At 38.7% G+C, this 22509-nt stretch overlaps 1 protein-coding gene across 4 annotated transcripts in view; it reads right to left on the bottom strand.

Moving 5' to 3' along the window:
• The window catches only part of RBM6 (RNA binding motif protein 6), a 99219-nt gene that overhangs the window by 5020 nt on the left and 71690 nt on the right, over window positions 1-22509 (bottom strand). For 3 of the 4 annotated variants that reach the window (XM_079155466.1, XM_079155465.1, XM_079155468.1), the window contains 11 exons: window positions 14702-14776; window positions 11332-11392; window positions 8043-8312; window positions 7397-7557; window positions 6323-6501; window positions 5682-5724; window positions 5244-5325; window positions 4919-5004; window positions 4387-4533; window positions 2637-2732; window positions 1321-1581 (listed from right to left, as the gene is read on the bottom strand). In XM_079155466.1, coding sequence (XP_079011592.1) covers window positions 1321-1581; window positions 2637-2732; window positions 4387-4533; window positions 4919-5004; window positions 5244-5325; window positions 5682-5724; window positions 6323-6501; window positions 7397-7557; window positions 8043-8312; window positions 11332-11392; window positions 14702-14776 — 1461 coding nt within the window. The remainder of the gene's footprint in view (window positions 1-1320; window positions 1582-2636; window positions 2733-4386; window positions 4534-4918; window positions 5005-5243; window positions 5326-5681; window positions 5725-6322; window positions 6502-7396; window positions 7558-8042; window positions 8313-11331; window positions 11393-14701; window positions 14777-22509) is intronic. The other variant, XM_079155467.1, reaches the window with a different exon arrangement.

Below are 22509 nucleotides of genomic sequence, written 5' to 3'. Positions count from 1 at the left end.
GTACCATGCAAGCAACAAGCCCTACCTGGTCTTATGGTGGTCTCATCAATGGGGAACCCAGATTCTAATGCAGGATTGTTGCACAGATTGGTTAAATGGAGTGACACATAAGGGAATGTCATTGTACCTTTCTCCAAGATATGGAAGACAAATTTGGTTTTCTTCTCCAACTAATGTGAAAATTAATGGGAGAGGAGATCCAAGTGCACCAGTGAAGAAAACTACATGCCCACACACTGCCTAACACCTCTATCATCCAGTATCCCTAGACACAAGTCACTCTTTCAAGGCCCCAGAGAAGCATGAAAAGGAGCACCAGGGTCCTGAAGGAACAAACATACTTCTCAAGCATAGTGCCATTATACAAGAATGCGGGCATATATATGAATTGTAGGGAGTCCAAAACAGCTCTTGAATGAACAGGTGGTTCTTTATACTGGATGACCTCAAGAAAAGGAAAAGTAATACAGTCCACTGTCCTAGGGCTGGTTTAATTTGTGGACTCATCCTCTGTCCTGACCACTACTTTTCATCTCTTTTCCCATTCATTGGCATTTTTAGCAGAGAACTGAAATTCAAATGTGTCAATGAGACAACTCAGAATTCCAGAAGATCAAAGGTACGTGGGAGATAGTGTGTTCCAGAGATTTTTAGGAGCTTCTCAGAGTCCTAGGAGTTTTGCATAGCCTTGGGGGTTGGGGGGCACAGGTTGGGAAAAGTGTTTGGCATACTTATACCAAAAGAAGAACTTTTCAGCTTTTAATTATGTATGATTCTGGGTTTTAAGTTGAGAAAAAACCTAAATCTATTCCCCTCACATCTTTTCTTTCAATGTTTGCTAGAAAAGGAGTATAAAAGAAATTATTCTGAGAACATGTGTTTATCCAGGGGTTTGTTTATAATTTGGCTAGCTCCTTAGTAAGTACAAGCAAATGGGAAGACTGCAGGAAAGGACCAATGTATGTCAGTTTAATACCCCCACATAGCTCTTTTTGTTGTGGCTTATAATAATAGTCACTACATGAAGAGATGGCAGAATCTGACTCACTTATGGGGAAAACTGCACACCATCACAGCTGGATAGAACCAGGTAAGTGTCAAAGAGAAGGGTCTTATCTGAGGTCAACTGTGCACAGATGTGAACTATGCATTAATTCACATGAACAAAATGTAGAAGATAATTAATTCTTGAACTGAACTGACTGAATAATAGAAACTGGGGATATCACAGGCTAAGGAAGGACAGTATAAGCTTCTCTGTAATACCCATCAATGCAAAGAATCAAAAACTTGAAAGGTCATGGCTCCTTCCTTGAATACCTTGTGCAGATCTGACAGCTGCTGGTGTTTGATTAGAACTTCTTTATTGGGAAACTGTCTTCTGCACAGCAGACAAGCCAGTTTATTCCAGTCAGTAAGTTTGTCTTCTTCATTCTCCTTCTTAGTCATCAGTTCCCGTGACTGGGGCTGTGTTGGGCGGGGCTGTAGAGGAGGGGTCTGTTCCTCCTCCTCTTCTTCTTCATAGTCACTGTCTCCTCCATATTCACCCAGGAGGCCAATCAGTGGGTTTACCACCTTCGGCTGAAAGAAGGTGGCCAGGGATCAACACCAAACTCAAGCTACATTTTGGGGGCCTATTTTTTGGATGTTTCAATATGGGTATTTCCTGTCTTTTTTTCTCTTTTAGTTAAAGTAAAGTTTGAACTGGGTTCAAACTAGGCCCAATGACTGTGCTGTTCACTTCCCAGGTGGCAGCAACATGCCTAGAGCTTGACCTTCCTTGTTCCTTGATCACTGAGGGAGACAGAAGGGAAGTGGCATAGAAAATAGCAGAAGAATTTAAAAATTACAAAGAGGAAGTGATGAACATCTCCAAGTCACTGTAACCCATGGAAAAAGGAAAGATGAATTTCACCAAGGCTCTAGTGAAGGAGATTTAGGAGGTGGACTAGAAACAACTTTAGTCATAAGCACTCAGCTAGATGGATCTGGCTCCTGAGTAAGGTAAAGACATGGTTAGGAGAGATGCCATAATGAGCTGAATTAATAATGTGGAGTAGGCAAAGAGTACCTTATAGGAACTGCTTAATAATGATGCGTGGTCACTGGCCTATCATCAATTGGAAAAAAAAAAAAAAAAACAAAACATGGCCACTACTGATATATATTTATACTCAATTGGAATCATTAGTGATTAGATTGAGACTACCACTCACCTCAAGGTATTTAAAAATGGGTACCAATATATTAGCATCTTAGCCAGTCAGGCCAACTATGAAAATGACCACAAGTGTACTCCACATCTAAGATCCTTAATAAGTGACACCAAAAAGAATAAAACATAGATACCAGGAAAATGGGTTTCCTTGGGGATTTAGAAAAGAACTAACAAGAACAAGATTTTAACTAAAAAGGACAGACATCTGATTAGGTAAAAACGGTGCAGAGTAGAAAGAAAGAAGACAGACACCCTTATTAACAGACTAGAAATTTTACCTCATACCTCAAGGGTAATCCTTATTTCTGAGACACAGAGAGTGGCAGGACCAACCCCAGAGTGAAGCATCAGCCTTTGTTTCCTTTCCCACGAAGAACCAGACCCAGCCCTACCCCTAGGGCATCCACATTAGCCTTACTGGAGGAGGGCTTTCTTCCTTCTTCACAGTGGGAGGCAGGGGCTTCTTAAAGACGTCCTCTGGAGGGGCCTTTCCCTCGCTGGCATTTTCCTGAAACTGACCAAACCTTGAGGTAATTTTTGCACCTCTCAGGACTGGGGATTGAACCCAGGGCCTGGAGCATGCAAGGTAAGCTAGCTTTACTATTGAGCTACATTCCCATTCTCTGAAGTCTTATATGATACTCACTCAAAAAGAAAAAAAGGGTTAAGAGTCAAACCTGTTGAAATTGGGCATATTTTCTGAACCTCCAAACCTCTGTAATGTTGCTATAGTGATTTTGAAATATAGAGCCTTTACAAATAAAACATTTAAAGGTGGGGGTATGGTTCAGTGGTAGAATGTGTGCATCTACAACTACAAAAATAAATATGTTAAAAAATATAACATTTACATATATTATATGACTACTACATGTATATTTATTATCTTTTTCACCTTTTACTACAACCTTTCTAGATAGGCATAAATATTCTCATTTTACAAATGACTGAGAATACAATTAGAAAGATTAATGGCAAAAGAAGAATCCAAACATTAAGCTATGAAGTTTAAATTCTTAGATAAACAAACATACATACATACTTTCTTCTCTTTCTCTGTTTCACTAAATGACTAGCAGTATTAGAAGGAAAAGAAAAAGGTGTTATGAATTATACCACAAGAAAATTAATCTATTTTCACTAATATGTAACTGGTATGAGGATAAATCAATATAATGTTTCAGAAAATAATATGACTTTATATTGCATGTGAAAATGCATTATCATCTTTGATTCTGAAAATTTATTCTAAAGAAGTAATTCAAAAGGAAAAATAGGGGCTGGGGTTATAGCTCAGTGGTAGATGCTTTCCTAGCACATGTGAGGTACTGGGTTTCATCCCCAGCACCACATAAAACTAAATAATAAAATAAAGGTATTATGTTGATCTACAAGTAAAAATATTTTTTAAAAAAGGAAAAATAAAATGATAAATGCTGCATATTATAATAGTTTAAGATTAGAAAGAGATAATGAAGGACTTCTCAAGAAAATGAAGGAATAGTTTATTGTGAATTTTAAGTATAGAAACATTGAAAATAAAGGATTATTTTCATGATATAAACATGAAAAATACTTATGATAAAACCCAAAGTTAATAAAGAAAAAAAAAACACAGAACGGTATATCCTGCTACAATTATACCTAGAGAAAAATGTGTATACTGAGTCAAGCACTAAAAAAGGCAGGCAGAAAGGTAAACATTTGTTTAGCTGAGGCATGGGGATTTGAACTGAATCATTTTGTTCTACCATCCAATTTTTCCATTTGTAAAAAGGAGAGAGTAGTACTGTGGGGCTATAAGACATGTGAGAAGAAGGCATTGCCTACACCAGAGTTCATTCTTTCTGTTTTTCTTTCCGTACTGGGGATTGAACTCAGGGCCCTGCACATGCTAGGTAAGCACTATACCACTAAGCTACATTCACGGCCCTTTTTAATTTTTTTTCCCCCCCTGAGACAGGGTGGTCTCACTAAGTTGCCCAGGCCATCCTCAAACTTGTGATCCTCCTGCCTGGGTCTTCAGAGTTGCTAGGATTATATGTGAATGCCACTGTGCTCAGCTTAATTTTTAAGGAACTTTATACCTCAAACCTGGATCACTGTCCATAAATCTTATATTTAAATCTGTAATCATGTGGTAAAAGCAGATACACAAGTCCTCTTACCCTTGTTACTCCTCTGTCTTTTTTCTCCTTGCTATCTTTTTTAGGCATTTCCTTTTTGCTACTTGACTTCCCTTGACTGGTGGGTTTCTTTTCTTTGATCTCTTCTTCTTCAGGTGACCCAGGGTCCTGGGGCACATAGACTTCTTGCTGCAATATGGTGGGAAAGAGGTAAATCTAAGGAATAGTTTACTTTCCTGCAATTTCAGGTCTAAGGAGCCTAGTTCCCCTCGATGGAAGATAATCTCTCTTACTCACAAACCTAACAGCCTATATCAGTCCTTCCAGAGGTCAAGATACATACATACCACCCCATCATCCACTTTTTCCAAGAGCAGCACTGATCTTACCTGTAATGCCACAAGGCACTGATTTTTCCATTTAGGTAAGATTTCAGTTTCCATAGATTTAAACCTTTCCACTTTTCATGCAATAAGCATCCAGAGAATCCAGAATATAAATTCCTCAAAATGACAAATTATGGGTGTTTTTCATAAAAGGACTGCTGGCAGAATAAACAAAGCCAAAAACTCACCTGGGTGTTGGGGTCATAATAAGTTCCTGCCAAGGGGTCGTAATAGTAGCCAGTAGCAGAATCATATATGTAACAGTCAGATGATGCTACAAGGAATAAAATCAGAGCCAAAGTTAGTCAATGTCCAATGAAGCCCCTACTAAGGAATAACCTAAAATTAGGGTGGTCAATCCAAACAGGTATAGAATCTTTAGATAGTACTCTCACCGGATGAGTTCCCCCAATCACTAGCCTTTCTTGCTAACTTTGTGACCACATAGATTTTAAGTAATGAGTAGCAAGTTGAGCAAAAAAGAATAAAATAAATAAAATAAAGGCTACTTACACTGCTGTCCTTGTCGATTTGTATCTGAAGACCAGTCTGAATTTCTGCCACCTCCCCTCCTATCTCGGAAATATTTTTTACCCTATCACAGAAAGGCAAGTTAAAATTATGGAACTATCCAAGAACCACACACCTTAACAGTCACCCACTGCATGAAATCATCCTTTCAACCACCCGAGTATTTTTTGTTTTTCTTTTTTTGGGTTTTTTTGTAGTACTGAGGATTGAACTCAAGGGTGCTCTACCACTGAGTTATAACTGCAGTTCTTTTTATTTTTCTGAGACAGGGTCTTGCTAAGTTGCAAGGGTTGGTATTTCACAGTTGAGATCCTCCTTTCTCCTTAGTCTCCTGAGTCACTGGGATCACCGGTATGCGTCACTGTGCCTGGCTCATCACCTGAAGATTTTAAAAGAGCACTCCCCCATATTAAAGCCTACCTGATAGTAATGCATGTGGTCAGAATGGTCCCCAGAGTCATTTCTGCAACAAATAACATAACATGTCAAAGGCTGTTATCAAAAGGCACCTGAGAAGTGCCTAATCCTGCAGATTTAGTAAGAAACTCTTCTTCCCTTTTTTGAAGGGAAAGGAACTAACCCAGACAGTCTTGAGGGGAAGAGCAGTGGGATACCTGTAAAGCTACTGGCTAAAACAGAACAGTGACTGAGTAGAGGATGAAAGAACAAGATCTGTCCCATCTCTGTAAGCCTGTCTCTTGATATGGCCATTTCCCAGCTACCACTCCTCTGTCAAGATGAGCGAAGGAATAAAGAGGAATTAGATTTCCTAATTCTATGCGGATATGATCAAGGTCAGGAGAGTGGGGTATCAGGACAGTTTTTACTTAGGATTCCAAACAACAAAGATATATGAAGACTTTTTTTCTGCACATCCAAGATTGTACCATCATTCGGGACCCAAAGATACCAGGTAGTCAAAAGCAAAAAGCCTCAAGTACCTAGAAATACTATTTAAGAATGAATATGATTTTACAGCCAGAACAAGGCAGGCTTCAGAAAAAGAAAACGTATAAGCACATATCTGAAGCAACCCACACTAGGAAGGCACCATGCCTTACTTTTCTCCAGCCAGGAAGAGGAGTTTCTTCCCAGAAACAGAAGAGGGGGCAGTAGAAGGTATCTTCAGCCCTCTGCCATACCTTCGTTTTCCAGTGGCCAAGTTTACAGCTACCATCTTCCCATCAATGCTAAATGGTGGATCAAGGTTCTGTAAGATCTTCACTACACGAAGAGCTTCCTAGGGAACCAAAGACACACTTGAACCCAAAGAAAGGAAAGACTATATCCCTAGAAAGAGACTTGAACATGGATTTTCCTTCTCTGAAATTTACTAAGCATTCTGTTCTAGTCATAATTTTACCATAAGAGCACATTGGCAAACCAGGCAACTCTCAATGAAGGACTAGAATAGTGATCAGAGTAGACATCATTTTCTGATATAAATTTTAGAAATACAGGTTGCAAAGTCATCACATCAGATCCAGTTTAAAAGGCCCTTGTGATTTTTGAGCACTAAATCTGAGAAATATCAGACTTTTATTACTATTTTCACACTATTTCCATAGGAAAAAGAATTCAAGCATGAGATCTGATACATACTTTGAATAGAAAATATCCTGTTATCAAGTATAAAACTATTTTGTAACTGGACATAACAAGTCTACAATTTCTTTCTTTTTTTTAAATCACTAAAACCTTAAAGGGTTCAGAAGAATCAAAATTCATATTCTTCACAAGCAAATAGGCTAGAAACGATAAACATGCCACAAGGGAGAAACTGACTATGAAAACCAGAAAAGCACAAAGTTCTAACTTTTTTTTTTTTAGTTGTTGATGGACCTTTATTTTTATTTATTTTTCTGTGGTGCTGAGGATCAAACCCAGCGCCTCACACATGCTAGGCAAGTGCTCTACCACTGAGTCACAACCCCAGCCCAAGTTCTAACTTTTGAGGTCAGTCATCTCACTTGAATATACATTAAACTCAAAGGAGAAAATTCTTAAGAGGGGTTAAGATAGCAGGTAGCACAAGAAAATTAAAAGGATACAGAAGTCCCATCTTTATCAAACCTTCTTAGAGTGTTTTTTAGTCATCCTTCCCTAGACCGTTTCAAGGTGTAAGGGAAACTCACTGCATGGGAGTCGAGGTCTATAAAGCCATAGGTGTGGCCCATGGGGCCAGTTCTGTTCTTGATGATACGGACATTGGCAGTAGTGAGGTGGACGTAGGGCTCCAGCACTTCCACTATCACCTCAGGTGGAGTGGAACGATAGATGCGTTTTAGCATTATTGCTGAGTGAACCACACACAGATGGGAGAGGCGCAAGGAAAGAGAGAAAAAGATGAAAATCATAAGTCCCAAATAGCCCGATGATCTTTTTTTTTTTTTTTTTTTTTTTTTTTTTTTTTTGCGGTACTGGGGATCGAACTCAGGGCTTTGTGCTTGCAAAGCAAGCTCTCTACCAGCTGAGCTATCTCCCCAGCCCTCGATGATCATTTTTTTACAGCATATGTTACTTTGTTCTAGCAAGGATGGTTCTATAAAGAAATGCTAGACAAATGCTATATTTCTTCACCAATATTTGGAAATCTAAACTCACACCTTACTGCATTTGTACAGCAATTTGCTATTTTGAAGGATGTAGATTTCTTCACCTAGTACGGTAAGGTTAACAGAAAGCAACACCTCTGTAACCAGGTTGTGCACAGTTCTCCTAAGGTATCGGGAAGCAGCTGAGGTTGTCACAGTCTGGTACACTCTCTGACAAAATACTTACTTTTGCTTTCTCCATCTTGCCGAGTCTCTCCAGACCATGGCTCCTTCTCTCGGTCTCTGCGGAAAGTGAATCCTTCCCTTCGAGAATGTGGCACATATCTTTCTGTTTCTCTCTTTTGATGTCCCATGCGTGGTTCTTGTCCTTCTTCTTGCTTCCTGGATTCAGGTTCCTTATCAGCTGGCCTTGGGGACTGGCTGGGTTGTTTTTCCAGTGATGGTGGTATGGATGTTTTCTGAGGCTGAGGGTAGGTTATTAATTCTTGCTTGGTCTCTGTCAATAGAACAGAAAACAGAAGGAAATTCCCTTGAAGACTTTATCAAATAACACTACTACTTTGATTCTTTTTTACCTGCTACCAAATACTAATACTGGAATACTTTTAATATTGTCTCAGAAATTCATACAAAAGCCCTCTAACAGTTCCTAGGAAGACTTTCAGTAATGCTAATAAGACATAGGAGAAATAATTCATAGGAGAAACAATCCAAGCATTTAAAATATTTAGACTCATGAACTTTCTATCACTTACCAATACTTTAATATAACAAATCCATCATGACACCCTCCGTCTGACTATTATAGCCAATAAGAAGAGATTTAGGGACAAAATTATCAGATACATGGCCATTGCTAGAGGTTTGGTTAAAGTATATGTCCTGAAGATATGTCTAGGAACCTTACTTTTTTTTTTTTTTTTTTTCCTGGACTGGGGATTGAACCCAGGGGTGTTCTACCACTGAGCCACATCCCCAGTCATAGTTTGTATTTTATTTAGAGAGACAGTCTCACTGAGTTGCTTATTAGGTCCTTGCTAAGTTGCTGAGGCTGGCTTTGAACTCATGATCCTCTTGCCTCAGCCTCCCGAACTGCTGGGATTACTGGCATGCACCATTGCACCTGGCTAGGAGCCTTACTTCTTTTGGTGTTATAGTACTAAAACAACTATCTCAAATTCTATTAAGATCACAGCAGGCTGGGGATGTAGCTCAGTTGGTAGAGTGCTTGCCTCAAAAGCATAAAGCCTCTTGAGTTCAATTCCCAGCACTACCAAAAAAAAAAAAAAAAAAAAGATCACAGGCTCCACCTCTCCAGCAAAGCTAGGAATAAACCTACCTGCATATAGCTCACTTATATGTAAGTTATTACAATGAGCAGATATCCTTTAAAATATGAATGATTCACTTAAAATTTTTGTCTACTTAGGGCATATTTTTGTAATTAATTCATTCTTAGAGGGTTTACTAGAGGCCACGTGGCTCAAAAAAAGATATTCTATGGGGGATAATATAGAGATTATTTAATAGCAGTGACAGGTAGCTAGTGAATATCTACCTTGTTTCCAGGTTAAAGTTGTCTCTACCATCTTAATGCATAAGGTGCCCACAGGTTTTCATAAACCATCTACTAATGTGTTAAAACAGCTTAATATCACAAGTTTGAGACCAGCTTGGGCCACTTAGCAAGACCCTGTTTCAAAATAGAACTTAAAAAATAATGTAAAAGGGATGTAACTCAGAGGTACAGAACTTGTCCTGCATGGTGAGGCCTTGGGTTCAATCCCTATACCACAAACAAACGAATAAAAAACAGCTTAGGAAGTTTTTAAGAAAAAAACCACAACTCTGCCCAATCTGAAGTGACCTAACAAGCTAAAAATGTCAGTTGTTTATTTCATTTCCCACATGTTGGTTTGGTATCCAAAGGAAGTAGAATCTTTCCCCCCAAATTTTCAGAATACCTGCTTTATGGTTCTCACTAGTAAGCAGAATATGCTATGGGTCAAAAGTCTAATTAAGAAACTCTTTGGAGTCAGAGTAAACTGTAACCTCAGAACAGGTCCTTCAGAAGGCTACTGAATCCCAGCACTGAACTGATTTTATGAGGTTTACCTTTGGGGTAATATCAGAAACAGGCATATAATAGTTATGAGTATAGGAAACCTTTGATAATTTTCTTGAAAGTTGTTTACCTAAAGGTTCTCTGAAAAAAATTTAAGTGCACATATACTAGATACGTGTATTGAATTCTTCATACTGTATCTCATATATACTATGTGGCAATAAAAATTGATCTTAAAAAAGGGTAATTGCCTGAGAAACTGGTAGGTTTGATTGTTTTTGGTAGTACTGGGGATTGAAGTGCTTTTTAATCAATCAAGTCTATCTATGTATCTCACAGTACCAAGGACACTCTACCACTCTGCCACTGAACTACAAACATCCCAAACCATTTTAATCTTTTATTTTAAGACAAAGTTTTGTTGCCAAGTTGCTTAGGCAGACTGAACTTTTGATCCACCTGCCTCAGTCTCCCAAGCTGTTGGGTGTGTATCACCTTGCCCAGTAAAGCTGGTAGGTTAATTCCTCTATAATAAAAACATATCACCCCCAGTCCCAATTATTTTCTCATGTTTATATTTTTATTGTTATTTACTGTTTTTCTGTTGATAATCCTGAAATGCTTATGAAAAATGTAAATTAGAAAATAATACAGCAATTGATTCTCAAGAACTTCAAAGAAGTGTGTGTGTGTGTTTGTGTATCTGGTCAAACAGACTGATGCCATGTAGTTTTTGTTGTTGTTTTGTAGTGCTGGGGGGGATTGAATCCAGGACCTTACACATGCCAGGCAAGTGTTCTGCCCCTGAACTACATTCCTAACCTTTTTATTAAAAAAAATTTGAGATAGGGTCTCACTAAGTTGCCCACAGTAGCCTCAGACTTGCTTCAGCTTCCCAAGTAGCCTGGATTACAGGCATGTGCCACTGTATTCAAATCCATATACACTCTTTTTCAAAACTAATCCTTAAATGTATTCTAAATTAGAATACTACCAACTCTAGTCAGCTGCCCACTTAGCCACTAAAGACTGAGAAGTCTACAACCCCATCTGTTCCCTCTGGCGGAACTCTGAAATTCAATGTCATTTACTCAACAGGTCACATGAAGTTGGAAGTTGAATTCCACTTTACATTTGTATGTGGTAGTTCATGCCTATATCTCAGCTTCTTGGAAAGCTGAGGCAAGAGGATCACAAGTTTAAGTTTAGCCTGGGCAACTCAGCAAGACCCTGTCTTAAAATAAAAAGGGCTGAGGGTCTACCTCAGTGGTAGAGTATTTGGCTAACATACTTGAGGTCCTGGGCTCATCCTCAGTTCACACACACACAGACATACACACACGCATTACAAATCAACTGTATTTAGGAATGTCAATTCTTTAAAGTCAAGAAAATATGATATTTGTCTTGTTCAGTGTGTAAGATAAAAACCACCATGTCTACTGCTCACCTTCCCTTGGGCACTTGCAGAATGAACATGAAAATCGATGCCCACCAGTGCTAGCTTTACACTGTAAGGAAAAAGGAAAGAATTCAACTGACCAAAAACATTTTTAAAAACTTTATAAATATCCAACACAATAACACCTGCTAAAAATGAAAGAAATAAAGCATACCGCTGAAAAAGAATCTGATATTGCCCCACTTATCAAAGTTGCCAGGAAAGATCTGATGAGCTACTGTTTAAGAGATGCTTGTCTAACAGAGCATCTAAACTTTGAAGCAGCCCATGATGTTTGCCCTGGACAGAGATTTTTATAGGAATAAACACGACTACTAAATGGGTTAAAGAATACTACTGTCCCCAAACCATGTCCATTTATAGCCTGTACCCAAAACTTGGTTCTGGACTGATAAGGAGTCCCCCATTCATATTTTGGCAGGAATTGAAAGTGAAACTGATAATGAGGAGCAAGAAAGGAAAAAGGAAGACATACAGGTAGTGCCTCTAGCAGTTATATAAAAGACATTAATGGAAAGGGAACATTTAGTAGCCCAGAAGAAGGAAAGACATTTGTACTGTGAACATAATTCTTCTTGTCTGAGTCTATGAACAAAAAGTCAACTACAATGCCCCACCACCAAAACCCTGATCTTTCACCATTGAGCTTTAAGTGCTATGAAGGGCAGAGCATTTGCTGGCAGGAACACTCTTGTGCTGCATGCCTTATTCCACCTACTCAGGTGGCTGAGGCAGGAGGATTGCAAGTTTGAGGTTAACCTCAATAACTTAGCAAGATTCTCCTTCAGAAACTTAGGGGGAACCTGTCTCAAAAAATAAAAAGGGCTGGGGGTGTAGCTCAGTGGTAAAGTGCCCGAGGGTTCAATCCCCAATACTATAAATAAGTAGATAATCAAGTGAGCAAGGAAGCAAAAAGGAACCATGAAGAGGGTACAATTCAAATAGGGCCTTGTAGTATAGGAGTTTGCCAGATGGGAGAGAGGTGAGAACAATAATAGTAGCAGCAGTGGATAAATAATGCTTAAACACCACATACTAGGTACTATTTAGTGCTTAAATAGCACATACCTACCTCACATTATTACTTACTGATTCCAACAATCCCATAACCCCCACAAAACAGGCACTATTATCTCTCCATTTTACAGATGAGGTAATAAATAGGTCTAGAGAGGTTAAATAACTTCAGTAATGTCATTACAGTTGGTTATTTCATTGCTCCCTCCCTATAAATGAATCATACACACGCTGATCCATTGTCAAGAAGACTTCAGTGCCTCCTTATAGGCTAAGTGTACTTCCTTCTCCACTGTGTCTTGCTTTGGCCAGTAGCATGTGAATGAACATGACCTACACCAAACCTGGCAGAAGCTTTGGGATTCACTGCTTATATGAATGAACCTCTTGCTCCTTCCCTCTGCCAGGAGAACACAGTCCTACATTGGGCCTATTCCAATGGCCTGGGTCCTAGATTGAGAAGCTATGTGGCATAGAAGCAAAGTGAATGAACCATGGCCCCCATAGGTAATATGAGTTAAAAAATGTTTGTTGTTTTTAACTGATGGAATTTGGGGGATGTTTGTTACTAAATGAAAGCAACTGTAGCATGTACTTCAGCTGGTACACAGCATAGTCAGGATCCTAACTTTAGTAGATATAATTTAAATACTAAAAAAAAAAAAAAAAAAACTATAAAACTCATATATTTAATATAAAATTCAATGATTTTTGGTAAATGCATAAAGCAATTATCACCATAGAACATTTTCATCATCCCCAAAAGAAACCCAGGAGTGACTTCCCATTCTTACCACTGGGCCCTATGAAACTATGAAATAGTTTTTCTGGCATAGTGTTCTTTGTTTTGTTTTTGTTACCAGGAATTGAACCCAGGGTCACTTAACCACCGAGTCACATCCCCATCCCTTTTTTTGTTTGTTTTATTTTGAGACAGTCTCCCTACATCCTGAGGGCCTCACTGAGTTGCTGAGGTTGGCCCCAACTTACAATCCTCCTGTTTCAGGATCCCAAGTTGCTAGGATTATAAGCATGAACCACTATATTTGGATGGCACAGTGTTTTTAAGGTTTATCCAAGGTTGTAGCACGTATTAATACTTCATTCTCTTTTATTGCCAAATAACATTTTATTTTGTGGATATACCAATTTTATTTGTCCATTCATCAGTTGATAGACATCTGAGCTGTTTCTACTTTTGGGCTATTATAAATAATACTATTTACGAACATTAAAAACAAAACAAAACAAACACCGGAGGTTGGTGGTGTGGATCAGTGGTAGAGTGTTGATCTAGCATGTATGAGGTTCTGGGTTTAATCCTCAGCACCACCACCCCTCCCATTCCTGTAGGAGAGATAAAAAAAATTTTTTTTTTAAGAATTAGGTAGTGTTGATAGTTGCACAACACTGTGAAGGTGCTCAATGCTAATGATTTTTCTTTTTTTCTTTTTTTTAAAGAAGGAATCTTGCTATGTTACCTAGGTTGCCCTTGAACTCCTGGGCTCAAACAATCCTCATACCTTAACTCCCAACCCGAGTAGGAATATATACTTAAGTGGTAAAAATGGTAAATTTTATGTTCTGTGTATTTAATAATAAAAAAAATAATTTTTTAAAAAATGATAATTTAAGGCTAATGATTATCATAGCTATCCAAGTTTGTATTTGATTCAGACTACTGAAAATGTCAATCTAAAGTTTTCACTGAATTTTGCCAAGTTCTGTAAAACTCTTAATGAATCATGGTTCAGAAACTTTTAAACTTTTTACAATCATTCTATTTTTTAAGCTAATCTGTAACAATGAAACTAAAATTATATTTTAGTGTTCACTACAATCAAACTGAACTGCTAATAAAAGAATAACCCTAAAAAATTTAATATGCCATTCTAAAGGAATATGGTACATAATGGAGATAAAATGCCATGGTTAAGTTCTATACCCTTGGAAATCTCAGAAAACCCCAAAAATGTACCAGTCCCACAGAACCATCCTTCTTCAAATCTACTTTTCCAAAAACCAATTCCCTATGTCCACCCTCAGGAAGTGTAACTGAATAGGGGCTATAAAGGTATTGTTACGGTTTTCATAATTAACAGATATGTCCTTGGGAAAGTTTCTACAGGGCAGCCCAAACATAACACCAGTCACATGCAGCAGCTGAAAAACAAAAATTATGGATGATCTTGCCCTGACCTGCATTCAGTTCAACTGAAGTGAAAAGAGGGAACAGAGTTTTGTCCTTGGTAATACATGATAACAGGCAGCATTCCTGGAGATATGGAAGAGCTGCTATGTGGGCTGCTTCCTTTTAAAGAAAGCAATTCTTGGTACTTACTCGTTTGCAGTACCAAAATTCCGTGCTTGGTAAATATTCAAGGGTGACCTCTTTGTCATGGATCATTAGAGTTCCCTGTAAAGAAAAAGACAGAAGTCATTAACATTAACCCTCAGAGAAAAAGACAGAGAGACAGGATGGCAAGAGAGCCTTTCCAGTCCCCAAGATGAAACATTTTATAAAGTGTGTGTTCATTCATCAGCAAAAGGAGATAGCTGTTTTAAGCCACAGACTTGGGGCAGTGTGGCAGAGGAAGCTTAAGCTTAGGGAAGGCAAGTGGGAGAAGTGAAATCGGTCTTCAGCCTTGGCTCCAGTGGGCTGGGGTGCTGTCCTTGGGCAGGCTAGATCCAGACTATTCATCCAGAAGTCACACTCACCAGCCCCAGCAAATCCCCTACCTGGCTCAGGAGCTAGCACAATATCAAGAAGCAAACTCTCCCTTCTGTAGCACAGAGGTGTAGGAACCCTCTCCTCTCAATTGTCTTCTTTTCTACCACTAACTTGCATCTCCTCAGAGAGGCAGTAAGGTCTGTAACTTTGGTGCCTAAAAATTATCTTTAGAACACTGGCTGCATGGCAAAAACACTAGGAGAAAGAGGTATAACACCGAAGACAGGAAGAAAGGAGGAAGGTGAAAGCTTCACAGCAGATTATTTTCTTATAGCAGGATTCTGTGAATGGCTGACGGCAGCAGTAAAGGTGGTGGTGGTGGTGGTGGTGGTGGTGGTGGTGGTGGTGGTGGTGGTGGTAGTGGTGGCGGCAGCATCATCACTCTGGCTTGGCACTTACAGAGTTAGCCATCCCTGACATCTGAGGAGCAACCATTGGCACATAAGCCTTTGGGAAAGTGTGGCAAAGGAACAGGTGGGAAAGGGGCTCAACAAGCCTGTAGTTACAGAGCTCCCTTGCCTTTCCATTTTGGATGTCTCAAATTCTATTTAACATCAGGAAAAATGTGATTTAATAAACATGAGCCAGCATACATGTATTGGAGCAAAAGGAAAAAAATCTCTGCCTACTAACAAGGAACCGTCACCCACACTTGTAAGCGAACTAACCGAGGATGCGACTCTGGAACTAGCCCCTGCGCTGTGTTCATTCTCCGCCCTCTAGGGTCCTCTGTGTCTCCTCAGACAGGGCTCTGAGTTATACAAGTCATTTCTCTGCAATTGGACCTCAGTTTCTTGCTTGAATCCATACATCTGTCAAATAATGCTTTACCTCTCTGCTTTTCACACCAAAAGAGTCAAGAGAAATACACAGAATAAGATTATTGTCTTGTCAAACCAAAGGAATCTGGGTAGATTTTCCCACCTACATAGGTCTTAAGAAACTGGTCTTTGACAAACTACTTGCTGGCTTGCTCTCAAGGCTGAAGGACAACGATAATAAAAATTGCTAGCATTTATTAAGTGCTTACCCAGAGGCCAGAAACCACTAAGTACATAGTCTTATTTAATCCCTTGATCCCACGAAGTAACATTTCCACTTTACAGATAAGGAAACATGTTCAGAGAGGCCAGATCATCCAGCTGGCAAAGGTCAGAGCTGGATTGATCCGGGACTATAGAGAATGGAGCTTAAGTCTTATTCACCAGTTTGTGCTCAGTATTAGAACAGGTAATGTAGTTCTCAGGAGACAAGCAGGAAAAGTAAGTTCTTCAGGCAGGGAGGATCACTGCAGCACCATTTTTTCAAGCTCTACCCATGCAAAAGGTTGGTTAAGATGGTCCCCTTCCAAACCCATTTAATCATTTAAGAGCATGGACTCTGGTCCAGGTTCTCTAAATTTGAATCCTGCTTCCACTCCATGACCTTTAGCACTATCATGAACTTCTTTGTGTTTCAGTGTCCTTATCTGTCAAGTGGAGATTACAGTATCTATTTCATAGGGTAGCAGTAAAGATTATATAAATTATTACACATTAAAAGCTTAGCATGGAAGATATAATGAAGGCTCTATGAATGTTATTATTGTTTTGTTTTGTTTTGAGGCAGGGCCTTGCTAAATTGCCAAGGCCCTGTTGTAATCCTCCTGCTTCAGCCTCTTGGGTCCTGAATTACAGGCATGTGCTACCACACCCAGCAATGTTGATTATTTCAAGCCCTAAGTACTCAAAAAGACAATAATCATCAGCAGGTGAGACTATACAGGATTCAGACAGTCACTCATTTCACCTTACTTGCTTGCCAGATGGGAACATTTCACATCACACTTCAAACTCCTTAAAGGCTAATAGTCACCATGTACAGCAGAACCTGCATATTTGTGTTAGTTTTCAAACTGCTGGTCCAGATATTAAAAGAGTGCAGGCTAAATCTTGTTGGTCTTTTATTATTAGCACCAAACACAGTATCTGATTAATTAATAAATAAGTTTTTATTGACTGACTGGAAGACTGAATAGAAGCAACTATGTCCATAGGACAAGAGTACTTAGCACACAGTGGCTCTGGATTGAAATATTGCTGTCATAGCATCCATCTATACACCCAATCCATAAAACACGTAAGTTGCCATTTGAACAGTGAACAGTAGTAGGAATCAAAACCAGGCAATGTTAAATTTCACTATGTAAACTCTGACTTCACCACTTGGAGGTATCTGCAGGTTTAGGAATTTCTAAGGCAAGGAGCACTTTGTACTTCACAGACAACAAATATACTATTTCAATAGCTGTGGATGGATGACCTTTAATAGAGGGTAGGGAACACCCCCTACCAGCAGAATCTATAGGCATGTCAACTTTGAGATTCCTTTTACCTCATATATTACAAAGGCAATTATTTATTTTTACAGAATCCCCTTCAACTCAGGCAGTCATCCTTCTTAACTGGCATACAGACAGACATCAGGCTGCCAGTGACTGCTATAGAATATGAAAAGGTTTTAACATCACTGATGAAAAATAGCCAATTGTCCAATATGAACAAAGAAAAAAACTTGAATAAAAGTCATCAAGTTTATCTGATTTGATTTCTCAGCTGTTGTCAAACACAGGTAGATGTTCTAAGCACAGGTGTGACATATATACACTGTACCCCTCCCAATCTCTATCACATTCTTTCTCCAGATATCACCGAACAGAGATCTGCCAGTGTTTCCTATGAAAGTAACCTGTGGGGAGATAAACTAATGAATAGGTAGAAAGATGCAATCCTATTTTAGTGGCTGTCCATTCTTTTTTTGTAGTACGGGGGATTGAATGGAGGGCCTCACACATGCTAGGCAAGAACTCTAACACTGAAGTACATTCCTTTTTTTTTTTTCCCCCCTTTAACCCAGGCTGGCCTGGAACTTTTAAGATTCCTCCCTCAGCTGGGATTATAGGTTTGTGCCACTGTGTCTGGTGCCTGTCCACACTTAATATTCTATTATCTAACATTTTTGCAGATTGGAATTTCCCCACATCATTTGAAATACTGGATTGTTTTTTGCTGTTATTATTGTTTTGGTCCTGGGGATTTAACCCAGGGGTGCTTTATCACTGAGTCACATCCTCCACCTTTTTTATTTTGAGACAGGGACTTCTTAAGTTGTTTAGGGCTTCACTAAATTGCTGGGGCTGGCTTTGAACTCATGGTCCTCCTGCCTCAGCTTCCCAAGTCCCTGGGATTATAAGCATGCACCACCACAACCAGCATCAGCAGTGTTAATCTTAAATTAAACTAAAGCCTGTTAAAATCCTCTCAAGCCCAAATCCCTCACTTGTCAAAGTAGCTAAGAGGTATTTCTAAGTACACTTTTTTTTTTTTTTGTACTAGAAACTGAACCCATGAAGCTACAGTCCCAGTTCATTTAATTTTTATTTTTTAATTTATTATTATATTTTTTCTTTTTTGCGGTGCTGGGGATTTGAACCCAGGGCCTCGAGGAAAGTACTCTACCAACTGAGCTATATCCCCAACCCACTTTTTATTGTATTTATTTTTTATTTATTTGGGTACTGGGGACTGAACTCAGGGACACTCGACCACTGAGTCACATCCTCAGTCCTATATCTGTATTTTATTTAAAGACGGTCTCACTGAGCTGCTTAGCACCTCGTTGTTGCTGACGCTGGCTTTGAACTCGTGATCCTCCTGCCTCAGCCTCCCGAGTCACTGAGGTTACAGGTGTGCACCACAGTACCTAGCTCATTTTTAAATTTTGAGACAGTGTCTCACTAAATTGCTGAGCGCTCATTAAACTGTGGAGGCTGGCCTCAAATTGGTAATCCTCCTGCCTCAGTTTCCCCAGTTGCTGGGATTACAAGCATGTGCCACCAAACTGGGCTCCCATTTCCTTTTTTATCAGTGCTCTCAGAGACTTCACAATTTCACTTTATAATGGTCAGTGAGTAAGGACTCATATCAGAGAAATAAGATTCTACTATATGCTTCGCTTGGCTCATAACTAACCCTCCAGGATTCTTAAGATATTGAGAGGTACAAGAGACAATGGAAAGAACTATTCTGGGGAGCAGTTTTACATCTTTGTTGAAGCTTGCCAACACAAGCTCAGTCCCAGTTATATTTTATGAGAATATGATTACTCTGTGACATAACAGATTTTCCATTAAAGCCCAGAAGGACAGAGGCAGCAGGAGCAAAAGGCAGAAAGAAAAAAAAAGTATGTGAGCCCTGTGAATACAACTCAGAATGAAAAATCAGCAACCCTTTTTTGTTGATTTGTTCAACTGATGGAAAAATGAGGTTATTGATGGCTGAGGGCTAGTACTGTTTATCAGAGATAGTAATCTTCATTCAAAAAACAACATACAATTTACAAAGGCATTCTTCACAAATGTCTACTTATCTGGTTAACAAATATTTTACTTCCAAAGATATGACCTTAGTGGAAGTTAAAAATTACATTTGAACATATTTCATTGATAGTCCTCAGAATAACCCCCAGAATTTAGGTTTTTATAATCTCCATCTCATTTTTCCCCTCTTTTCTCATTTGATTCCAGTTACACAGGAATTAAATCACAGTACTCATAAAGAACACACATAGAAACAAGATACAGGTTGTTTTTTCTTAATGATTTTCTCAGTTGACTCTAAAATAATGATGAGGTATTCAGGGCAAGGGTCTTCAGTCCTGAAAGAGAGGCTATCCCTCTCCCATACACACACACACACACACACACACACACACACACACACACACACACAGAATGAAGGGCAGCTGATATGTATCATCTCTGTAACACTCTTTTATATTCTGAGCTGACTATTGTTTAGCTCTCTAGCCCTTTTCTCCTAGAAAAGGTGGACTCTAAATTCAACATAAAAGCATGCTTTACTGTCTAGGTCTCTAAACTGAGTTGCCATAGGGGAAGTAAAAAGGTAGTATATGAAATCCATGTGGAAAATGTAAAGTTTCTTAACTTGCTTTGTTTATTGAATAAACATAATCAAACCATTTCTTTTTATTTTAGAGTTGATTGTGGGACGTGGTGGTGAACAGACAAGAGAGCAGACTAAATCCCACTCATCCTAAGACACTGAGGAGGCCACACTGCTAAGCACACCACAAAGGCTGCTGTGTTTTGCAGGAATCCCAAGAGAAGCAGCAGCTATTCTTTTGGTTGCACCACTGAAGAGATTATTTCTACTGACTTTTTATCTACTACCTCCTACACCAGAAGATTTATATTCTTTATTAAACAACAGATGTTTTCTGAGCAACTAACTAGGCCCAGGAGTTTCAACAGTGTGCAAAAACCTTGAACATTATGTTTTAAAGTGGAAGGATAAACTGGGTACAGTGGTACACTCTTGTAATACCAGCTACTTGAGAGCCTGAGACAGGAGGATCACATGCTCAAGGCCAGTTTCAGATGCAATGGTATAGTGACCCTGGGTTCAATACCCAGCACCACAAAAATAAAATAAAAAAATAAAGTAAGAGAATAATAAAATAAATACATTTTAAGACAAACAAAACCACTATCTGAAATAATTATTATTTTTTTTCCTTTCCTTTTTGTGTGTGTGGTGAGGCTTTACACTGAGCTATACCCTCAGACCCACTATCTAAAATTCTTATCAGAAATACAAAAATTAAAAGTTCTTTAATACTACTAGAAGTAAAGAAAGACAAAAGAGAGGGTAAGAAGTAAGAAACTTTATGTTGAGAGGTCAACTATGTCAACATTTTCCCAGATATAAAGTGTATTACAAACTGTACATATAATGGACAAAGCTGGAGGTGACTTGGGAGAAAATTATAAACTACACAAGTTCAGAATTAAGTAAAAATCAAGACAGTCTTATTCTTGCTAAGGTAGGCCTGGCAGAAAAAAAAACTAATCTTCATGTTTTCTCTGTCAAAACATGAAGGTTTGAAGAAGAAAGAAAAAGAATCTAGTTCTGTATCTCTACTGTTGACCTAAAGGTTCTGCTGTCACCTCACAGTCAGCAAATACTTTCCCTCCTGAATGTCTTTTCTTTCCATGTGCTTTATTCTGCTCAAGGTACTAACATTCATCTAACCTTTGAGTGGTCTTTAAATCTGTCCTCTTCCTTACAACTCCCTCCAATACCCAGTTTTACCAAATGCTCTGTTCAATCTCTTTCAAATCTGACCCTTTCCTTCCACATTTATCCTTACTCCCCACTGTAAACCATCAACTTCTTACATCTCAATTGCTGTTCTTCATTCTGAGAGGCCTTTTCCTCTTCCCAAGTTTTTCCTCTTAATCTATACACTACCAAAGAAGAGTCTCTTTAAAGTATCATTTTCATTCTGTTACATTCGTGTGGTTTCTCCAGGTCTTCAAATGAAAGACTAAAATATTCAAGGCCCTTGACAACTTACCTGACCTACCCTGCACCTTCCAAGTCATTCCAGTTGTGACACCCCAGGGAATAAGAACAAAATCAGACAAGACTTTGGAAGCTAAAACAAACAAGATGTGCCAGCTCTATCAGAGCAGAAACAGTATTTATTAAAGATAATAAGGCATAAACCTTATTTCTAAGGTTTTCAGCAAATTGGGAGGTGGCATATTTTATGAGCACAAGGGTCTCACACATATTGCAGAAATTAAAAGAATCACTAAGGCTTTATGCAGATGGAGTTTAGAATCAGAAAATAATTTATCCAGCATTTATTAACCTAATCAACAAATATTTATTTAGGATGTCATATGCTGCCAGGCCCAGTTCTATGCCTGTTAAGTAGTAAAGAAAAAAAAAAAAAAGTTAAAAAATAAATAGTCTCTACCCTCCTGGACTTTTCAATCTTGTGTTATCTGGTAAGAGCATATTTGCTAGACACTACCCAGGCATTCTGTCTGGTTTAGCTATTTACTACTTTAGTCAATATTTCTCAGGACTTAAATGCTACCTGGAAATCACACACAAAAATGCCTAACAATGAAATGCCCCCTTAATTTCTAAGTATTCAGGAAGAGTCCAAGAAACATTTTCCTGGATAAGGTACCCAAAACAGGTGTTCTCTGGCCTTAATTTAATTCTGGAAATGTGACAGAAACAAATTCAAATGTGGTTCTGGGATGACTGATCCCCCTGTTTCTGAAGAATTGAACATATGCTGCCTTGTTCTGGATTCATAGAACACAGGAAGAATGAGAAACCGCTACACCTTTCAACTACTATAATACCTCAGGCAATAGGCCACATGAACATGATATGGGACGTTTATTGCATCCCATATTATGATATGGGATATTTATGTGGCAATAAATATGTCATTTAATGGTTGGCTCCAGTCAAGAGAATCTGTCTTTAAAAAAAAAAAAGGAAGAAAATTCACTGTTCAAGTGTCACTTGTAAACCTAGCCCATGATATGCTCA

This window comes from Sciurus vulgaris (genome assembly GCF_902686455.1).
Source record: "Sciurus vulgaris genome assembly, chromosome: 10".
In the NCBI taxonomy this organism is placed as follows: domain Eukaryota; kingdom Metazoa; phylum Chordata; class Mammalia; order Rodentia; family Sciuridae; genus Sciurus; species Sciurus vulgaris.
This window is presented reverse-complemented; position numbering and strand designations above follow the sequence as displayed.